At 44.6% G+C, this 21,765-nt stretch overlaps 1 protein-coding gene and 1 long non-coding RNA gene across 7 annotated transcripts in view; one reads left to right on the forward strand and one right to left on the reverse strand.

The window, feature by feature from the left end:
- The window catches only part of LOC121363225, a 21,009-nt gene extending 20,519 nt beyond the window's left edge, over positions 1–490 (reverse strand). For all 4 annotated transcript variants that reach the window (XR_005956654.1, XR_005956653.1, XR_005956651.1 and 1 more), the window contains exon 1: positions 289–490. This is a non-coding gene — a long non-coding RNA (uncharacterized LOC121363225). The remainder of the gene's footprint in view (positions 1–288) is intronic.
- Positions 21–21,765, forward strand: part of BRWD3 (bromodomain and WD repeat domain containing 3) — a 50,284-nt gene continuing 28,539 nt past the window's right edge. For 2 of the 3 annotated variants that reach the window (XR_005956650.1, XM_041485367.1), the window contains exons 1-10: positions 21–192; positions 278–336; positions 483–824; positions 8,343–8,493; positions 10,559–10,657; positions 16,746–16,906; positions 17,841–18,062; positions 19,448–19,548; positions 20,184–20,254; positions 21,093–21,193. Coding sequence is in view for 2 of the 3 variants with exons in the window: in XM_041485367.1 (XP_041341301.1) it covers positions 156–192; positions 278–336; positions 483–824; positions 8,343–8,493; positions 10,559–10,657; positions 16,746–16,906; positions 17,841–18,062; positions 19,448–19,548; positions 20,184–20,254; positions 21,093–21,193 (1,344 nt within the window). In the remaining variant the exon portion in view is untranslated. The remainder of the gene's footprint in view (positions 193–277; positions 337–482; positions 825–8,342; positions 8,494–10,558; positions 10,658–16,745; positions 16,907–17,840; positions 18,063–19,447; positions 19,549–20,183; positions 20,255–21,092; positions 21,194–21,765) is intronic. The other variant, XM_041485368.1, reaches the window with a different exon arrangement.

The raw sequence follows: 21,765 nt of genomic DNA on the forward strand, positions 1-21,765 counted from the left end.
CAGCACAAGGGGAGCGGGCGGGACCCGCGCCCGCACCCGCACCGGGACCCGCGCCCCGCACCGGCACCGCCGCTCCGGCATGAGGCTGCGCCCGCACTAGGAGCCGAGTCCCCCCGGGGCGCCATCCGCCACCTCCCCTCCCCCTCCCGAGGAGGATGGCGGCGGCGGCCGCCCCGACCCAGCTGGAAGCCGGTGGGTATCGCTGGCGGCGGGGGCTGCGCTCCGCACTCCCTCCGTTCTAACCGTGTCTAACCCGCTCTCCCCCGCCCCTCCGCAGAGCTCTACTACCTGATCGCACGGTTCCTGCAGTCCGGACCCTGCAAGAAATCCGCCCAGGTGAGCGCGGAGCCGGCGCTCCGGCCGGGCCGGGCGGGCGGTGACGGGACGGGACGGGACTGGACGGGACGGGGCGGCGGAGCCGCTGCGCTGCGGTCGCCGGACTCACGTTCTTTGTGTGTTTCTGTGTGTCCCTCTGTCCCCAGGTACTGGTGGAGGAGCTGGAGGAGCACCAGGTGAGGCGCCTGCCCCGGCGGGACGGGGGAAGCCCTCGGGACGGCGGGGTCGGCGTTTGCCCTGCCCCGTCTAACCCAGCCCATCTCCGTCCGGGACACCCGGCGGGAGCGCGGCTGCCCCGCGGCGGGGCCGGGGGCAGCGGCCGGGGGGGCTCCATCTCGGGGGGGCGCGGGCGGGCACCGGGGGCCGCTCCCCGGGGAGGGGTCGCTCGGGCTCTGACGGCCGCCCCCGTCCCCGTGTCCCTCCCGCAGCTCATTCCGCGGCGCCTGGACTGGCAGGGCAAGGAGCACCGCCGGAGCTTCGAGGACCTGGTGAGACAAGTTTCACTCTTGACTTTTCCGACAACTTCCCTCCGCCCCTCGCGCCGCCGCTGCCGCACCGGGCGCCGCGTCCCCCCCCTCGCCCCGTTTGTGTGTTTCCCCCCCCACCAGAGCTGCGGGGGTGCGCCCCGCCGAGGCCGCGGCGGGCCGCGGGGTGCGGAGCGGAGGGGCGGGCAGGGAGCTGAGGCGCGGCGGGGCCGGGGGCTGCCGGTGAGACCCCCGTGGGCCGCCCGGTGGCACCGGCGGAGCGGCCGCGCCGCGCTATTGTGGGGCCGGGGGTTATCCGAGGGCACGCACCGGGGCCCGGCGCGGCCAATGGCGCTGCGCCTTACAACGCGGAGAGCGCTGCGCGGCGATGTGAGGCGGCAGCTGCCGCGCTGCCGCGGCCCGGCGGCGGGGACGTGCCGGACGTGCCGCCGGGCCCGGCGCTGCCGGGCTGGGTCAGGGATTCCCGGCCTGCGGCGGCCTGCGCGAAACCCGCCCCTCTCCGCGGCGTCTGGGCCTGCTGTCAGGCAGGAAAGGAGGGGTTAGGAAGTGTAGTGTTGTGGCTGTTAAATGCCGGTGAAATACACGGAGTGGTTGCTTTTGCTGAGTGCTAAACCCTCTGAATGTGTGTCATTGAGGAAGGTCAGTCCCTCCGCAAGGCCGGGGGTGGGGGTGGCCCTTGGCCCCGCACCCCCAGATGTGTCTGTGTGAAAATGACAAAACCGAAGCTGTTCCAGTCCTTTTCCAAAGGGTCCAGGCGGCCTTGGTTTCACTTCTGGGAGCTCTGGGCAATGACGTGTGGCGCTGATGTAGCACTTTGCAGCTGGGAGGCTGTAAACTTACAGCGTTTGTAGCATTGGTACCTGTGCCCAGCGCTGGCACTCACCTGGGAGGAATGGAAAGCACGTCCTGGCCTCTCCCGGCTCCATGGTGCAATCGTGACCTGGGATTTTGCCATGACTGTTGCTCAAACTCCTCTGCATCTGGCTCAGGAGCTGTTTCCCACTTTAGCAGCATTATAAGAGCTCAGGTGTGGACAGAACTCCTTGTGCCCAGGGGAGACCTTTGGACCAGCTGCCTTTCCCTTTCTAAAGCCTATGCAGAATTTCGGGTGGAAGCTGGGATTCCTCACACCTCTTGTGGGTGATTCTGGAACTAGGAAATTTAATTCTAAATTGAGTGAGCAGATATAGAATAAGTTCTGCATTCAGTAGATTTTGGTGCTCTATGGTCTTCCTAGAGAATCTGAAACCTAACTGTGGGCTGTCTCAGGTTTAGCGTGGTACTGCACCCAATATCCAGGAGGAATATTAGCAGTGCCACTGTGAAGTCTGGTGTCAGACGGTGGTTTTGCGTATCACTTTGATTAACGTGTAATGTTTTTCCTTTCATTCTCTTTGGCACAGATATGAAAGCCTTAAAACCTTAAATTTTTTTTTTTTTTTTTTTAATGTGTGTGTGAACATGCACTTTTCTTTAACATTTCAGAAATGAGAGAAAAAACATTTTGAAGTGAGTTTTGGAGTTAATGGGAAATTTATTTCTGTATAAACTCATATCATAATTAATTTTTTTTTTCTTGTGTCTTAAACTAATCAGCATTAACCAATACTTTTAGTTTACCCTTGTATCTAGTATTATTTAACTGTTTCTCATGGTTTACAGTAAGGACCAGGATTATAAATGAATCATTACAGTGAGACAGGTTGATGCCAGGTGGGATGAGCTGAGTTTCTGTCTGTGAATCCTCAGAGTGTTAAGGATATTGAAGAAAGGCCTTTTCTCCCTCATTGCTTAGGGTTTGCTGTGTTTGGAATTTGGACTTTTGGCTGCATATGATTGTTTATTAACCTGAGCTCCTCGACTTCAGGGCTGGCTGGATGTCTGAATGCCATGTTCAGAACAGAGCCAGGGTTGTGAAGGACACAAAGCACTCCGACCTTCATTTTAATTATCTCAGGCACATAATGAACCAAAATTAAATTGGAGATGCCAGCAGTTGGAGGTAAAGGGGTTTTTTTCAACCCATTTCTACTTTTTACAGCCAGAAACCCAGAATCATTTACAATCTCAGCTGGGTGGTTTAGCTGCTCTGGTCAGGCAGGTAATTGAATTCGTGAGGGTTTACAACCCAGAGAATTCTGATTTGTTTGTTTGCCCAATATTCAGACAGAGTATTTCTTGTTCTGGTGTTTCAGCTTTGTTTTCCGTCCTCAGTGTGGCTGTTCTGGTTCCGAGTGGTGTTTTTCAGAAAATATGCCAATACTGTGACCACTGAGTACGTTGTTACTGCTCCTGGGCTTTTGGGAGTGATAAAGATGGAGCAGCCCAATGGCCACTGGATGGTTTTTATCTAGGGAATGTTTACTCCCACTTCACTCACGTTTTTAGGCAGGATCTGAAAGCTCACTGAGATTTCTTTGTTCCTTTTTTTTTCTTTTTTTTAATAAACTTAATCTTTTACTTTAAATATCAGGTATCACAGGGCAGACGAGTAATTTAAGACACGCTAATAAGAATTGCACCTATGGAGCAAAACCACACAGAATGCAAGTTTATGTGCATTTGTGTTCCCTTTGTTTTTCCTGTTTATTTTCACGTTGGAACACTTTTTTGCCTCCAGCATGTGGCTGCCTGTCTAGGTAACCAGAGCCACAGAGTATCCTGAGCTGGAAGGGACACACAGGACCATCAGTCCAGCTCCGGGCCCTGCACAGACACCCCAACATTCCCACCCTGTGCATCCCTGGGAGCGTTTCCAAACCCTCCTGGAGCTCTGGCAGCCTTGGGGCTGTGCACTGGGAGCCTGGGCAGTGCCAGCACCCTCTGGGGGAAGAACCTTTCCCTGATCTCCACCTAAATGTCCCTGATACACTTCCAGCCATTCCTTGAGTCCTGTTCCCTCTCAAGGAGTGAGATTGGAGCTGCCCCTCAGGAGGAGCTGCAGTCCCCGATGACTCCCCTCAGTTCCCTCTTCTCCAGGCTGAATTCTCCAGGTGTACTCCACAGTGGTTTTACTTTCTCACTGACTGCTGGTGGTCTTGAGACATGAGATGTGTTTGTAAAGGGGAGGGTCGGTGAATCACAGAATCCCAGACTAGTGTGGGTTGGGAGGGACCTTCAAGCCCATCCCATTCCACCCCCTGTCATGGGCAGGGACACTTTCCACTGCACCAGGTTGCTCCAAGCACCATCCAGCCCGGCCTTTTGAAGGTCTGAAGTGTGTCCAACTTGCAGGCAATTAGTGCTCTGGTTTTAAATGAGCCACAGCAGCTCGGTGTGGAGTCAGCTGCTGTACAGATGAGTCGAGCTGAACGACTCTGATTATCAGCACAGTCTCCAGTGACCTGCTGTTCCACATTATCTTTGTTTATTCCTGATAAAGGTGACTGGCTCTGCTCTGGTTTTAAGAACTTTCTGATGGGCTGAGTCTTCTGGCTCAGCCTGGTTTGGTCTTTGTGCTGAAAAACATGTAGTTCCAGGCAAAACAGAAAATCAGCTGTTGTTGGACAGTGGGGAATTTGCATCCATGGGCGGCTGTGCTGGTATGGAACAGCTTATGGGATTTGGCTCCGAGTTCCTGCCTTGCCCATCTGCATTGATTTAAAACTAGCCCTGAGTCCGAGGTGCTGGTATTTATAGATCCTGCCAATCCCAGCATTAGCAGAGCAGAGATGTTATGGTTTTGTCACCTCAGGAAAATGTCATCTGGTAGCATGGTCGTTCCAACCTGTTCTCTCCAGGGACCCCAGTGGGTAAAGGCTGTTTTAATTCCAGTCTATTTGCACATTGTTGGCATCTTGTGCAGGTCCAGTGTCTGAGCTTCCTTTTGCTGAGATTCCCTATTTGAGGTCGTCGGTAGTTTCCTGCTTGCTCAGCTGCCTCGGCCTCTTGGCCTCCTCCACTGCTTTTTGATACAGTTGTCAATTGATTCTTAATCGATGGTTATTTTGGCAAATGAGGGAAGTGTTGGATGACTACCTGGAGGAGAGAAATCCACTGCTGAGGCCCAGCTGGGCCTGCCCAGCAGGACTGGGGACAGAGCAGTCTCCGAAGGGCCGCGTCGCTGCCTCGTTCCAGTCTGCAGCTCCTGCCTCCAGTCTGTGCTTTGAAGAGGTGTTCCACTGGGCTTCCCAAAAGAAATGGTTCCCAGAGCTCCCTGGTTCCCATCTCTGTCAAAACAGACATCTTACTTTAAGTAGTAATCACAAAGAGTTTTTTTGGTTGTTTGTTCCCCATGTATTGAAACCTTCCTTGGAGGAGGAGTTGTCAGCAGCTGTAGAATCACAGATTCCTGACTTGGAAGGGACCCACAATGATCATCAAATCCAGCTCCTGTCCCTGCTCAGACACTCCAAGAATCCCATCCTGTCCTGAAGGCATTGTCCAAGCTGGGATCAGTCACACCAGGGGATTTTGTTTCAGGGATCAAGAAGTTGCTTGTCCCAGCTCCATGGAGGACTCTGCTCGTGGGCTCTGAGGGGATGCTCCAACCACAGGACCATGAACAGGTTTAGGGGTTGAATTTCTCCCAGCCCTGATGTGACTTCACTAATAGTTCTTTCCTTGTGCTTATCACTGGAGCAGCTTATCTCAGCCTGGCTCAAGCAGTCCGGACTGGGAGAGTTTTTTAAAAAGAATAGATTAGCTTCACTTAATCTTTCACTTTTTAGATCCGTTGTACCTGTGTGGTTACTGTGTCAGAGAACTCATCTGGTTCTGTTGCATTCTTGTGCTCTCATATTTTAACTTTTATAGGGTTTTTCACTTCCTAGGGCAACAAAACATATTTTCTTTATGATTTATCCCAAGATGCAGCATTTGTTCTCACTTAGCACGTTTTCAGCTCTGCATTATTTTAACTTGCATGGTTTGGGCTTGCAGTACTCATGTCTGATTTTTTCCAGTTTTCTGATTATTTTCTAAAATATTTTCTAATTATATTTCAAAATATTTTCTAAAATATTTGAGGAGCTGATAATATCCTTGCTGCTGTTTCATTTTGTGACGTGGGATATGGACAAGCACACACTAAGAGGTGTAGCTGCACCTTTGCCTTTTTCCATCCCTCTTTTAAGGAAAATCTGATCGGGAAACGTTTTTTTCAGCTGAATGTTTGCAGCTTCATGTTCTAGAAAAATACTTAAAATCCATTTACAACTCTCTCAGAGGTGAAAAGAAGGATTTTTGATTCAAGTTCTTCTGGGAACCTGAAAATAGAATTGCTTGTTTAGCTCTGGGCTGTGATTTAAGCATTTTTTTCTGGAAGTTATTATGGAAAAAAATCACCAGGGGAATTTGCTGCTCTTGCTGCCTGCCTATGGAGCTGTTTGTTAGTAACAGCAGTGCTAATATTCAGATTAAGGGCTGCTTATTTGGGGCTGTTGTGGGTTGTAGAAACAAGGAAATGTGCAGGGGAAGAAGTGAGATCAGGGAATGCTGTCGGGTCCCACGTGTGTCAGTGTTTGCTCTTTGCTATTTCCTTTAAAACTGTGCTTTCATCTTCAAGCCACCAAGTCTTTTTTCCATTTTGGAGGTAGTCAGGAGTGCTTGTGGAACACCTTGGGCTCTGTCTCTGCACTGGGATATTTGCTGCCAGGTTTAATTCTTCACCTTCCTAGGCACAGAATATGGTGAAACTCCCAAACCAGCTCCAGGGTGAACAGGGGAGTGTTTGCTGTGCTACACTGGGAAAATGGTTTGGATTTTTTACATTTCCAGTGAGAATGGTATGGTTTGGGTTTTTTTGGTGCTCTGGAAGTAAAACTTCAGAGCTTCTTGGCTGGTCTTTTTGATCTTTTAATCTGAATGTTTATACATTACTGTGTGTTGGCAGTTGGTGACTGAGGGGCTTGTTGCTGGTTATCAGAGATGGAAGTAAGAATTTCATATTCAGATTTTACTTAACTGCACATTCTCTCTCTAGAACTTCCCTTTCAGAAATCTTACACACTGAAGGGAGGCTGCTGCAGCATCATAAAATATTTTGTAGCACAAACACATTTACAGTTTTTCAGGAATGAGTCAGAGGCAAATACCAAAGTTTGGATAATCCTTTTCTCTCATTTCAACTTCTGTTATATTCCATAATTTACAGTGAATTTACAGTGAGAGACAATTCATGCTCATACACTGAAATTCACTGGTTTTTCCAGTAGGAAGGTGCCAATATAATTTCAGAACTCTGATTTTAGGGAAAAAAGCTAAAATGACTGGAGAAACCTGTCAGTGCTGGAGAGCATTCACAGGGTCATTCCTTGATGCTCACTCACAGGATGAAAAGTCTTGGAATGAGAACATGGTAATGCACTCATCAGGTTTCTCATTCCTGCCCTGAAAAAATGATGATTTTGGATCTTTAGATTCATCATGACTGATGAGGTGATTTTTTAACCAGCAGTGACTGAGGGATGAGTAGAGGGAGGAACCTGTCTCTTCTCCAAGAGTTCCATTCACATTGGAAGAGTTTTTAGTCCCTTTTAATTAACTGGTAATTTGTATATTTAATTAAATATATTTCCCTTTTCTTTTTGGTTAAAATCTGAATTATGGGACAGTCTTAATCCATCTCATGGTGCAGGTGGTGACATTATCCAGCCCTGCCTGGCTGTGCTGGTCCTGTAGCTCCACTGCTATTCCCAATTAGAATAAAAACATTCCCAACGACGTGTGCTAATAATCTGTTTGATGACACAGTTGAGTGAACAATGTTTTGGCAGCAGGGCTGAGGGAATTACAGACCTTCTCCTTCTTCCTGATGCCTGGCACTCCCTCCCTCTGGTGTGCTGGGGCAGGAGCTGAGCACATCCCTGGGATGGTAGGAGTTGATCCATGGAAAGAGGTGGATGGAGCTGTGTGTCCTGTGTCACAGGAGCTCTGATGAGCAGCTTTTCCTGCCAGTTTGTAAATATGGCAGACAGGCAGTGCAGGACATTCTGGATAACGAGGCACAATTTATTTGTTGTTTGAACAGACTGTCAGAAAAACTGTTGTCACTCAGTCTCTGTCCAAAGGGGAAAATAAAGGATGTTCTCCCAATATGACAAAATTGGAGCCTACACATGTGGGTCTTAAAGATACCTACTCCCAGGAGCTGGGAAGTGTGGAGACTGAGTATTGATTTTAGGGATTTTAGGTAATTTTTAAGGTTTTTATTCTTTTGCACATGTGCTTCATACAGTGATGTCAATGCAAAGGTGTTTCAGTTAAGCAAAAAATGGGAAGAGAATGAACCAAAAGGTAAAAAAGGTTTAAAAAAAGTTGTTTTAGCAGGGCAACACACTGGGTGGTTTTGTTTCTTATTAAGGGATATCCTAAATTTACAATTAATCTGTTACAACCTGAAATTTCTGGTGTGGCTTTTGCAACACTCCACTTTAAAATGCAGTATAATTAATGTTGAGGGGATTTTCAGGGGGTTTAGGCTTGGTTGCAGTAACTTTACACTTCAGTATGAAGCAAAGTACTACCAGCAGAAGGAAAAATAAAGCAGTTTTCAAATGTCTGTGCTGTTTGTGTGTTTAGGTGGCTGTCAATGCACACATCCCTCCGGATTATCTTCTTAGGATCTGTGAGAGACTTGGACCCCTCTTGGACAAGGAAATCCCCCAGAGTGTCCTGGGGGTGCAGACTTTGCTGGGTGTTGGGCGCCAGTCTCTCCTGAGGGCAGCAAAAGGTAAGATTCTCAATTTATCTGGGCTTGAATTCTGTTTTACTGATTAACCCCCCTTTTGTTGCCATTCTTGTTGGGATATCTGTGTGTTTGCATTTGCCCTGCTTTGTCTCCTGTGCTTGCCAGCTTTTTTCTTCCTAAAATGCAGTTTTTGCTGGCCCTGTTGGATATATTTTCTTGGGTTGAAAATGCCATTTTAAGCAATTCTTGCCTACAGTTGCCTGATCTTGTTACTTCCTCTGCCTCCTTCCCCAGTGTGTTGGTGTTTGTGTAAATGATGTGAATGGGATTAGGGGTTTGATGCATCTGAAAAATGCCATTTTTTTCCATATATTTTTACACACATCTGTGTCTAAAATCACTGAGCTGGGCTATTTTTCAGCCTGGCTTTTTCCATTCTTTGACTGCCTGCCTGTGCAGGCACAGGACAGGGTGGTGGCATCTGAGGCAGCATTTAGGGAGTAGCAGAAGGCCAGGCTGATTCCTCAGTGACAATTCCTGCTTGTCCTTGCATCAAGTTAATTTAAAAGCCCCCATTCCTTTCATGAAGAGAGCACCAGTCCTTTTCCCTTTGAAAAACTCTCTCTGCTTGAGAGAATGATCCTGAGAGCAGTTTTGTGTTAGAACTAAAGAGATCTGAAAGCCATCTGCTATTGAAGTGATTCCTCCTTCCCTCCTCACTCCATGCCCCTGCCACTTCCTTCCCTGCAGGAGCCAGAACTTCCTTGATCCTGTGATGTGCTGATTCAGAGAGCGGAGATGTTGCAAAATTTGTTGTAGTGAGTTAAATGAGCTGGTGGAAAAGGATCACAGGGCTGGAGGTGACACAGGAGGAGGAGCATCATCCTGGGAGAGGAGGAGGGATAGCAGAGCAGGACCTTCCTGTTTTGGTGGCAGTTGAGCACTTAATTCCCTGTGAATTCCCTTCACATCCTGTGAAGTCACCGTGATGCTGACGAGCATCTGCTGATCCATTGGATATCTCCTGGAGGGATGAGCTGTTCCCAAACACGTTGCCCTACAGAGTTTTGGGACTGAGTCTTGTTTTGCCTGTGCTTTGCTGTAATTAGGTGCAGAAATTCAGGTTTGCAGAGGAACATTCCTTCCTTTCACACTCAGTTTGCAGCTTAGAAGCAAACAGCAGCAAAATGTAAAGAGAAAATAAACATTTTTTTGCAGGGGAACAGAAGGGTTTAGGTGGATGGATCTATTTTAGGAAGTCTGAATGCTGTTTTTAATGAGTATCATTTAATACTCTGTGCAGCAGTTTGGGGTTTAATCAGAAGGTGCTCTCAGGAGTCTCTGAGTCACCTCAGCTTGTGCACTTTATGTTCAGAGACCTACACGGTGCTACACAGATCCACCAACCTGCGGCACTGTCCTTCTGTTTCAGCACTTACTCACCGTGGAAGCTCATTTCTCTCCCTCCAGATGGCCAGAAATGGAAGAAATCCAGGTCTAATTTCTGAGGCACTTTGAACAGTCTCAGAAAAATCACTATTGTTCTAGAGAGGAGCCTCTCTGAGGCCAGTTGGCAGCAGCGGGCTGGAGAGTCTTTAAAGAGAACACTCTTCACTTTAAAACAATGATTTTTTTTGGGTGGGGAGTGGGGTGCAGAGGACAATCTGAAAGGAGGGCACATTGCCACATATTGCAGGAAAACAGATTTATTGGAAAAAACCCTCACTTCTCTCACTTTTAGGCAGCAAAATGTGAAATCTCAAATGTGCAGTTCCTAAGCAGAAGTGCTTTAAGTGTTGGCATTGCAGAAGGAAAACATGGCAGAGTTCAGTTGGGCCTCAATATAAAGTGCACCCACTTTTTAAATTCACTTTTTCTCTCCATGGATTTAGAGTCAATAATCACCCGAATTAAGCACATATAAGTTGAAACCATTTACAGTGACACTGCTGAGGAGCTGAAGTCAGAATCTCAGTCTTTCAGTGAGGAATCTGACAAACTGTTTCATCAGACAGATCTTGTTCTGGGTTGGTGGGAGCGGTGCTTGATCTCTTGATTATTTAACGTATTGATTATTTCTTGTCCCTTGTCACTCTTGCTGGTGCAGACTTCAGACACACACTATGGAAAGGATCTGCATTTGCAGCTCTGCACAGGGGCCGACCCCCCGAACTCCCGGTGAACTACGGGAAACCACCAAACGTGGGTGAGTCTGGAAGTCCACAAAAGCTCCTTTTCTCCTCTCTGTATTTCTTCCTGTCCCACAGAAAGTTCCTCTCACTGACTAAAACACTACTCTGGGTTTGCATTAATGTTTTCTCTGACATTTCATGATTAATTAATCTAAAATAGGTCTCTCCCTGACAATAGGATATTTTTTTGTGTTATTCAGGCTTGGATTTTCCACGTTGTGTGTAGCCATGTTTTGCATGGTTGTTTGGAGGACAATGGGCTGGAGTATTTTTTATGATATGCTTCCACAATACATACATGTGGTTGTAAGATAGGATGGGCATGGTCACCGGAGCATAGAATCCTGGAATCATCATGGAATCCTAGCCAGAACAAAGTGTCTGGCTCCCAGGGAACTTTTTTGACTCAAGAATTCCTTTCAGTTGGATTATGACAGAAAACAGACTGCTTGCAACATCCCTCTCCAAAAAGGAAATAATCACCAAAGCAACATTTGTGTTCCTTCAGCCTCAGTTGTCCACACAATTAGATAAAGAACTTGTATAAAACTCAGATATATGTGGGCTCTCAGCTTACATCTCATCACAGAGCTGCTCTGTTTTATATAAACTCAAGTGTTTGCCTTGTATGGTTTGAACTTTCATTAACTGCTTTTATAGCAAAAAAAAAAATTGATTCTTGCAGGCATAAAAGTAAATCCTGGTTTGTTTCTTTTTAGGGCATTTTATCTCTGTGCAAATGGATACATTTTCCTGGTTTGTCAGGGAGTCCTTTCACTGCAGATCCTCCCTCCCCTTGGAGAAACAGGGATGGTGCTGGCAGTTTTCTGTTTCTACCCTATCTGTGTATTTATTATTTTAGGCTGGTTCTGCAGTACTTTACTGTGAGCAGTTGTGCTGATGGATTACTAATAGTCTGAATTGTAGATTTATTGAACACAACTCCTCTGGTTGTATTTCTGCACGGATTCTTGGATCAATTCTTTCATCAGACTGGGTGTTTTTGGAATATGTGGTATTATTAATGAGGCATCATGGCAGATTGGACTTCAGCATTTGTCATGCTTTCATGGCAAAGGACTGTGCTGCTTGCTTGGTAACTATTTAGTGAATTAAAAAGCAGAATAATTTTTTTTTGTTTGGGTGTTTTTCTAATTGTTTTTTTTTTGGTTTTTTTTTTTTTGGTTTTTTTTTTGAGAAATGCAAAGGTGTTATATGGAAAAGGGTCTTTCATAGCCAGGAAATCATTTATATAAGTATTGATTCCTGAAGAATACAGTGCTTGGTGTAGCTACAAAAACTACTATTAAGAGAGGAAAATGTGCATAAATATTAAAATAACAATTTGACTTCAGGCAGGAGTTTGATTTTGGGTTTCCTTGTTCATCCTGAAGAGGAGGTCAAAAAATTCTGTGTCTGTTTGTGCAAAATGGGTGTTTTTTTCCTGGTGAGTGCTGCTAGCCAGAGATTCTGCAGTGTGTGTGTATTAAGTACAAGATGAAGTGTGCCCGACCTCTTTGGTATTTTGGCATAACTGTGAATTCCCACACTGTGCTGACTCAGGCAGATGGATTTTTCTGGAATTACTTGCTGAAGGAGTTGGGCTGAAGTAAAAGACACCCATTAATGTGTATTCAGGAGTGTTCAGGATTGTTTAAGTACCTGTGCAAAGTGGTAAATAAGGTATAGAATGAGCAGCCAGGAGCATTCTCACATCGTTTCCCTTCCAGTGATAAGGATTTAAGCTTTCCACCATAAATGCTGAGAGAATGGGGTCGCTGATGGGATCAGCTGGGAGGGCCCAGCTGCAGGAGTTGGGAGTTGCAGTGGTTTCCTTCCCATGTGGTTGGGATGGGACCTCGTGGTCCATAATCCAAAATAAAAAGTCCTGCACTTTTTATTTAACGCTGGAACTGGAGCAGGAAATCCGTGTTGCCTTTTCCCATCGTGTTTGTGCAGAGCTGGGCATCTTCTGGCTGGGGGAGTCTCTGGGAAAGTGCTGAGCTGTGGAAGTCATTCCCAGGGATGTGGTGCCTGTGTGTTGGGGCTGTGGTGATCTGGAGCGGGACAGGGAGGGAAAACACTGGCACAGAGCTTCCTGCTGCCAACAGGATGGCATGGAGGAGGAGGAGAGTCTGCTCCAGCCTTTCTGGGCAGCTTTTGCTGTAGTGGAACTTTCAGGGCTCCCATTGTGCTCTTCCAGACAGAAAGTGGAAAGACTGGTCATGCAGTACCTCAGGACTGGGAGTGATTCCCCTTTGATAAAGCTGCTTTTGATGCTACTTCGATTTTGTCGGGGTTGGTTTTTTGTTGGTTTTTGTTTTGTTTTGTTTTGTTTTGTTTTGTTTTGTTTTGTTTTTTTGCAGGCAGCTCAGAGCAGATTAGAAAGAAGGTTTTTTCACTCTTTGAGAGCTGCTCTAACCTGAGGATGGAAATCTTTCTGTGGGCAGCTATTGTTAGTGAAAAAACCACAAAATTGGGAAGCAGAAGGTTTTCAGCACAGTCTCGGTGAATAAGCATTTCAGCTGGGTGGAAATTCACAGCAAGGTGATGCAGCCACCTTGGGCCTGCCAAGGAGCAGCGCTGGGATGAGGTCAGGAATCGATGATGGTTGTGCTGGAAATGAGTTCCATGAGGTCAGCAGCTCCCAGAGCTGGAACATGCTGTGCTTTCGCTGCTTTTCCTGGGTCCAGGCTCTTTGTGGCCACACAGCCACTCTCTGAGAAGGTGTTTTCCATGTGAGAGCCAACTGTGTTTGTTTCCTGGCATTCCAATGAAACCTTGTGTCTCTCCCAGGAGTGGTACCCGATCCCTGCTCGGATTTGTGATGAGGGCAAAATCCAGGTCCTCATTACAAAGTCACGCTGCTTCTTGCAAAGGTGAAACAGTCTGACAGGAGCTCATCACCCCTGAGAAACTGATTTTAAAACAAACATTTGCACCAGCTTTCCCGTTTTCTAATTTTCCTTGCAAAAAGTGGATCCAGACAAGGGTTTTTAGTGTGAGCAGGAATTCCAGCTGGTGCTGCTCAGTGACTTTGCCTCACTGAAATGCTTGAATTCCTTCTGAGGCTGTGATTTAACTTTGAAGTCTGGGCTTTGTCTGATGATTGTTTTTTAAATCCAGCTTTCACTGGTGGGTTGTTGTTGCTGGGTTTGGGGTTTATCCTTCCTAGGTGAGCTTTCTTGCCAGGGTTCTTACATTGTGCCGTTACCTGCGGTAGAATGTGAGGTAAATTGTGATTTAGGAATTGCTGTTGTCAGCTTATGTGACTTGCATTAAACACTGCAGTTTTCCTCAAGGTGTGGCCTTCTGGGACCAAGGACTGTGGGGAAAAATAGAGAAAAATGCCTGTGTTTTACAAGTTGGTAGTTGGAGGAGCTGAGATGGTCCTTCAGTGTTGGGACAAAATTAACTTTTCTTATCAAGAAGGCTGGATCTCCTCCCTTTTTATGGGAAATAACTGTCTTGAAAGTTTTTCCTGGCAGGGAGTAGCGAGGGGGTGGACTTGGCAGCTCTTACATCCAGTGTGGCATGAAATACATCAGTTAATGAGATAGGTTAGTAAAATTTTTTAGGGTTACTAAGTTGCTGTTTCTCCATGTGGGAATTGTTGGGTTTAGTGCTTTGGGGCCTTAGGAGGACAATAACTTCATTGTGCTGGAGAAAGGAAACTTGACAGGGATTTTTGTCATGTGGGGGTAATTCCCTATTTAGATATTGTGTATTAATCTTCCTAAAAATACAGGAATGGAGAATGTTTGCTTTGTTCCTTTGAAGCAGTGATAGGTTTTTTTTTTTGTCCAAAGATGCTGTTGCCTTGATAAAGTTGTTGCTCCTCATGGCTCAACAATAGTTCTGGATGTCTCTGATTGAAGCATTTCGTAAACAGAGCTTTTTATTTGGTAATTATCCATGGGAGATGGAGAAGTTTTATCCCCATTGTGCAAATAGGGAAATAAACACAGAAAAAAAAAAAAAAAAAAAGAAATTACTTTCATATCCGCTGAAGCTGAACTGATTGCAAGGCTGGGAATCGACTGGAAAAGTGAGGTGCCAAAACTGTGGGATTTTGGTGCCTTTTGGTGCTTCCTTCATGGGATTTACAGCAAACAGCAGTGACAAATGTTCAGAAGGATTGCAGGGGGACGCAGGAAATATTGTGATTATTAGGAGTATTTTGACATGAGAGCATATCTTTTTGATTCACACAGTTCTTTGTGTGGTTAAAAAACATTCAAAGCCATTTGAAATTGCTTACAGACAGATACAGTTATTATGTATTTAAATATATAAATATATATGTATTGAAATGGTTGAAACCTTGAAAGGCACAGCAGAATCACCATGTTGCTGAATGACTCCATGCCTCTGTTGGCACACAGGGTGGGGGGAAAGGGAGGTGTAATCTTTTTAAGAATTCAGCTTTTAAGCTGTCATACTCGAAGAGTAAATAAAATAATGTGTAGGCAAAGCTGAGGTACCTTGAGCATTTATCACTGCATGATCTCTGTGTTAGAGGTAGGAAAAAAGAGTGTAAAATTTCAGGTTTACTTTGCTCAGGGAGACAGTTTGATTTAACAGCCCTGTATAATATTAGGTATCAATTGAATAGTAGGTAGGTAGTAAATTAATTTGCTTTAGTGTGTTTTGCTTTTTAGTATTGCTGAATGTGTGTTTTTACATGCAAAGCAAATATTGACGGAAGGTGAGGTTATGCTGGAGCCTGATGGCTTTTGCAAGCATCTTTTATGCAGCTTTTTTCCCCTTGTGTCATGTTTCAATTGCATTGAATGATTAAAAATAATCCGCATTTCAGAGCCTAAAACTGAGACACAAAAATGCTTTCTTTAAAGCTGGAAACAATTTCTTTTCCTTGCTTATGTGTAAATACTTCAATGGTATCAATTTACACAAGGAGTTATGGGTTAGGAACTCTTTGAAATGGCATTTCTTGCCTTTGTAGATTAATTTTTTAACGTATTCCCTGATATTTTTTTGGGTAGATTGGCGGCGATATCATGAGACAATTAAGACATGGCTCAAGTTTTTCACTAGACTTCTAAGCTGAAGGAGTGAAAGGCACTAAAGAGCTTTGTGGGGCTCCTGTGAAGCCCAGCCCACATCAAGGTGCAGGGGAAGATAAGGAATTGCTCCAGGGGATCTGCTATCACAGGGACTCCACAAACCCACCAGCACAGCTCTGTTAGATCCTCAAGTGCCTCTGAAAAACCCTCTCAAAACTTTCAAATCCAAACTTCAAGTGCTGTGAGTGAGGATAAGTTAGGGAAAATAGAAATAGGAGAAAATTGGTGGAATTAAATTCCCCAAAATGGTCTCAAACTGTGCATCCAGTCAAAGGCTTTTTTACAGGGTGGGTTGGTGGGTTTTAGGCTGTTCTTGGAAGGGCTGCTGGCTATGGAAACAGGAGGGAGTTTGCTGTGGTTGCAGTTCTTCCTCCTGCCTGCCATTCCTCCACTGGGAGTTTCCCATCAGTGCCACCTATTTCTTGTTCTTCAATTCCACTGCCGTGGGAATGCACGGATGTGGATGTGGATGTGGAAGTCCTTTGGCCCTCACATGTGATGTGGAAGCCATTCCGGGCAAAGATTTTTATCACTTTTTATCACTTCTTTTACCACAAAAAAAACCCCCACTTAAAATAAACTATTATTATACTCTTCTTGTAATTGATACTAGTAACATGTAATTTCCTAAATTTCCAAAATTTCTTTTCTTCCTTCAAAGATTTTCCTTAAAGCTTTTCCATGTCCATGTAGGATAAATGTATCTGTTACCTGTTCATGAATTGAACATTGGAATAACTCCCAGTTGTGGTGGGAACTTTTCATTCTGCTTATATTTTTGGTAAGGAAGCAGGTGCAGCCTGTAGTGGGTACTGAAAGGCTCCATCAGGATTGGGATTTCTTTTTATAACACTGAACAGAATGTTCTGATAAGGGTGGAAGAGTTTCAGATTTATTGCTGATTCTAATAATAAAGTCATTAATCAATACTATATTTGATTTAATATTTATTTACTCTGAGTTCTGGACAAAATTCATGTCTCACTCTTCTTTTTGCTTCTTTTTTCTCTCCCAGTTCATATCCTTTCTGCCAGGCAATTAACTGGATGTGGCCGTTTCAGCCACTTGTTCCCAACATCCACCTACCAGCACATGAAGATGCACAAGAGGATTTTGGGGCACCTCTCCTCTGTTTATTGCATAGCCTTTGATCGCAGTGGGAGGAGAATTTTTACAGTAAGTTTAAAATTTGGACCTTTTTCTTTTCGAAGATTGCTTTGTTTGGTTTGATTTCTTTCCTCAACAGCCTCTTAGTCACTGATTGAGATGGAGATGTGACTTTGTTCAGCTGCAAGTTGCTTTTCTACTGAATTTACCTTCCTGGATTTGTAGTGTGTCAGTGAATACATGACAATTATTTTAAGTTTTTCTTCAGAATGCACTGACATCCATTTCTGTGGTGATGCCCTTGCTTTTGGATATATTTAAAAATCAACAGATATTTCAAATGCATGTTGCATTTTTAGCTGTTAATGTTAATCCCTGTGCATGGAGTGGCAGGACAAGGAGGAATTCCCACTGCCAGAGGAGAGAGGTGGGATATTGGGAAGAAATCCTTCTCTATGAGGGTGCTGAGGGCCTGGCACAAGGTGCTCAAAGAGCTGTGGCTGCTCTATACCTGGAGTCAGGTTGGAGGGGGCTTGGAGCAACCTGGGACAGTGGAAGGCATCCCTGCCTTCCAAATAGATCCCTTTCCAGCATAAGCCATCCTGTGATTCCATGATTCTCTTTTATCAAATTGAAATCCTTGACTCCCTAAGATCATCCCCAGGCTCCACAGTTCATAGAATCATAGAATCCCAGAATGGTTTGGATGGGATGGAATTTTCAAAATCATCCAGTGCCACCCCCTGCCATGGGCAGGGACTCCTTCCACTATCCCAGGGCCCATCCACCCTGGCCTTGGACACTTCCAGGGATCCAGGGACAGCCACAGCTTCTTTGAACAACCTGTGCCAGGGCCTCACAGGGAAGAATTTCTTCCTAAAATTTGCCTCAGTGGAATCCCATGGAGTTGTCCTCCCTGTCCGTCCGCGGTGATCCGTGTGTGACACGCATGGAACATATCCCATCTTTTCTGTAACCTTTGGGAATTCCTGTGGCATTTCAGGGGTCAGATGACTGTTTGGTGAAGATCTGGGCCACGGACGATGGGCGCCTGTTGTCCACCCTGCGGGGCCACTCGGCCGAGATCTCGGACATGGCCGTCAACTACGAGAACACGCTGCTGGCCGCGGGCAGCTGTGACAAGGTGGTCAGGGTGTGGTGCCTCAGGACCTGTGCCCCCCTGGCAGTCCTACAGGGCCACTCAGCTTCCATCACTTCCATACAGGTAAGGACTGATGGGGCTTTCCCCTGAATCCTTGAATTAGAGTGGTAGTAAGAGCTGTGGCGGTCAAGGGTAAAATCGATCTTTTTGGCTGTGATTTGTCCCAGCTTAAGGGTGTTTTTCTTGGTTAACTCAATCCTGTGGTGCCCAGGGGATAATCCTCATGCTTCCATGTGCTTTTAGCTGTGTGATCCCACTACTGCTTCCTTAGGTCTACAAAATGGGAGATCTGATGCTCTTTTAGAGCAATTCAGCAGCATCTCCTTGGCTCAGCTCGTGTTTGGCATCTTTGGTGGTGCTCCTGGCACAGCAGCTGACCCAACACTCTTGTGTTCACTGAGAACATTCGTTTTTCAGAAGGATCAGTTAAAATTCCTTACTCCCTATTTCTTGTTGCCTTGTTATGTTAGCTTGTAGCTTAAAGAGCTGCCTTGGATGTTGTAGCAAATGCAGATTTCTTTAAAAACAACTTCACAACTGCCAGGCAGAAGCCTTCAAAAAACAAAATTCCAGGATAAAAAAGACAATCCCTGCAATTTGGCAGGTGATGCACATAGAGGGGAGAGTGAGTGGGGCTGTTTGGCTCAGAATCCCTCTCTCCTGGAGTGGTGCTGCCTTGGATTCAGCACAGGCTTCTCCATTGTGCCAGTATTCCCCAGGAGTCTCATTTCTCCCCCTCTTCCCTACACTTCCAGTTTTGTCTGATTTCAACCATGTAAAGGTGATTGTGTTAGAAATGGGTTTATAACTGGTGTATTATTTGTTTACATGTTTATGTGTATATATATATATATATATATATACACACACACGTGTGTTTGTGTGTGTGTTTCTCTCAAGCTCTTTGTAAAACAGAGTTTTATAATATAATTTAAAATATAATCAGTCACTGCTTTTTGAGGAAGCAGTGCTGGATTTATTTATCAAGTTACCAGGTAGCCTGAGGATTAAAGGTATTGCTGCAGTTATGAAATCAAGAATAAAAAGCTTTCCCACTCCTTAGAGAGGTTTAGGAAGACAGAGGAGAGGGGATCCTGCTGTGCAGCTGTTCTTCGTTGGGCTTGGATGCAGGAATAGTTGTATGTGCCATGTTTGATCCAGTTCTGTCCTGGGAAGAACTGGTTTTGCTCCATTTACAGAGCCTGGGCTCGTTTCATTTCTCCAATTTCCTTTGTGTGGTAAAAACAAAGAATTCCTAACCAAAATGTAGGTGTTTTCCATTTCCTCAGCTTTGTTTTTATGGAAGTTCAGGTTCTGTGCTTACCCTTGCTCTCTATACTCCTGGGGAGAAACTAATGCATTAGTGAAAAACATTCTTGTCAAAAAGTTTCCAGCATGAAAGAAGAGAAAATAGGAGCTGGTTTAATTGTTACAACTTTTATTTTTAGTTCTCTCCAGCAAGGAAAGGAACAACTCGATACCTCACTTCCACTGGTGCCGACGGAACAATCTGTTTCTGGCAGTGGCATGCGAGCACCATGAAATTCAAGTGAGACTCTTGAGATAATTACAATTATTTTAACTCAAGGAGGAATTTATTTTTAATTTTGGCATGGAGAAGAATGCTGAGATAATGAAATAAGGGTGTTTTCTTGCTCAATAAGCTGGTGTGTGGGGCAGGAGCACTTTGGGATTCTGTGGTGTTGGAACCCAAAGGGAGGCAGAGATTGGGGTTGTTATTTCTGAGGTTTGTGCTTTGCAAGCCAAAGTTGTGGAAGAAATTCCAGCTTTTGCATTCAGGATTAAATCCCTGTCCAAAATGTACAGGCAGAAGAATTAATTTGCTTTTAATCAGAAGAATGTACATATGTAGATGTCATCAAACCCATATTTAATCAGGAGGAAATGCTATTGGAATAATGGTTTGGCAGGGTCTCTTTTAAATAGATTTGAATTGGTGAGGATAATGATAAATCAGTTCAATAATCTTCTCAGTTTAGAGAATTACTGTTTTCTTATTAAACTAAGGAAGGAAATTCCTGAAATTAAAAATAAATTCCAGCAAACTTAGGTGAGAATTATAAAATTAAGAGACTGAAGTTGAGCTTGACCTCCACCTGCTGAGCTGTAGGGAGCTGTGTTGAATAAAGAAGGAAAAATAAAAATACTGTGTTCTGCATGTAGGGATCGTCCTGTGAAGTTTGCAGAGAGGTCCAGGCCTGGTGTTCAGATCTCCTGTTCATCTTTCAGTTCTGGTACGTGTCCAGCATCAGCTGTTCCATGAATCTGGGGCTTTGGTGCCAGTTCTGTTCCTTCTCTTTAAATACAAATAGTGTTAAACCCTTTTCCAGTTAATTTTATTCCTGACAAATTGTGATTATTGGCAATCTTCCCTGCAAAGTGTCTGCCTCAAGCTGCTCTTTCTCTTTTTTCCTATAATTAAAGCTAAAATATCTTGACCACTTCCAAGGCTTTCAGTCTCTTGTTTTGCACATCAGAGATATTTCTCTGTAACATCCTTTTAAGACTTTACCTTGTAAAGTTTTTGAGTGAAAAGTTGTGAAAATCCTCTGTCAAAGATAACCTTTTTGCTAGTCTTCCAAATTTAGCTGAATTCTAAGAGGCTCAATTCGATGTATTGGAAAATCTCAGCTTAACAGACCTCTTTTGCAGCTTTGAATGAGCAAAAATACTGATTTTTACAAAGAAAATGATGTAATTACTCACTAAATCTGCTTTTTGAAAGTAAGAACTTTTGTAGAGCCAGGTTCCTTTTTTAAAGCCAGAAATCCTGAATTAACTAAATCCATTTCAATGCAGTAAACCACACAATAGTGCCTTTTTTGAGCAATATTGTAAAGAAATTACAATAAATAGCTCAATCACTGCATCCCAACTCAGTAATAATTTCTTTGATGTATGTCAAGCAGATACTGAAACTGCATTTAAATATTTTATTTGACATTTACGTTTTACATAGAAATTTTCTGTTTAAAACTAGTTTGCTGCTTTGACAAGGAAGCAGCAAATTAAAATAAATGAAGTTAAAATAAGTTCCTTGGATGACTCCTCACAGAGAATTCTCTGTTTTAGGTGGCATGTTCATTGCAACAGGGAGTACTGACCATGTGATAAGAATTTATTATTTGGGCTCAGAATCTCCAGAGAAAATGGCTGAGCTGGAATCTCACACGGTAAGAGGCAAATCCAGAAGAAAATCTCTTTTTCCCTCCTCCGTTTTCCTCATTTCAGGAACTTGATTTCTGTACATCCTACTTTTTTTTTAATTTATTTACTGTCTAGAATGTGTTTGGCTTTCAACCTTGTGGTATTTAAATGCTTGGAAATTTGTGGGATGTTTATTTTTAAATCCTTCTGAGGCAAGAGGTTTGTGCAAAGTTGGCTTTATGTGTTTCATTCCCCAGAAAACTGAGGGACCAGTTGATTTTCCCTTATTCTTGAAAAAATTCTGTGTTGGAATGAGGAATTAAAATAGTTTTAATGCACAATGTCATTTTTTCCTATTAAACTTGCTGTTGAATGTTTAGTTAAATCCACATAAGACAAAGTAATTCAGATTTTGGACTGTGCTGTCAAAATTTGGATCACAATGCTAACTTCATTTAGAAAATAAAGCTTAAAAGCATATTTTTTTCAGATAATGCAGGAGGGTTCCCATAAAAATTCCAGCTACAAATTTACCATCTCAGGAACATTTTATGGATAAAGCCCAAGGTCTAAATTGATTCCCTGAACTTCAGTGGGA

This window comes from Pyrgilauda ruficollis, unplaced genomic scaffold (genome assembly GCF_017590135.1).
Source record: "Pyrgilauda ruficollis isolate IOZ18807 unplaced genomic scaffold, ASM1759013v1 scaffold7, whole genome shotgun sequence".
NCBI lineage: Eukaryota > Metazoa > Chordata > Aves > Passeriformes > Passeridae > Pyrgilauda > Pyrgilauda ruficollis.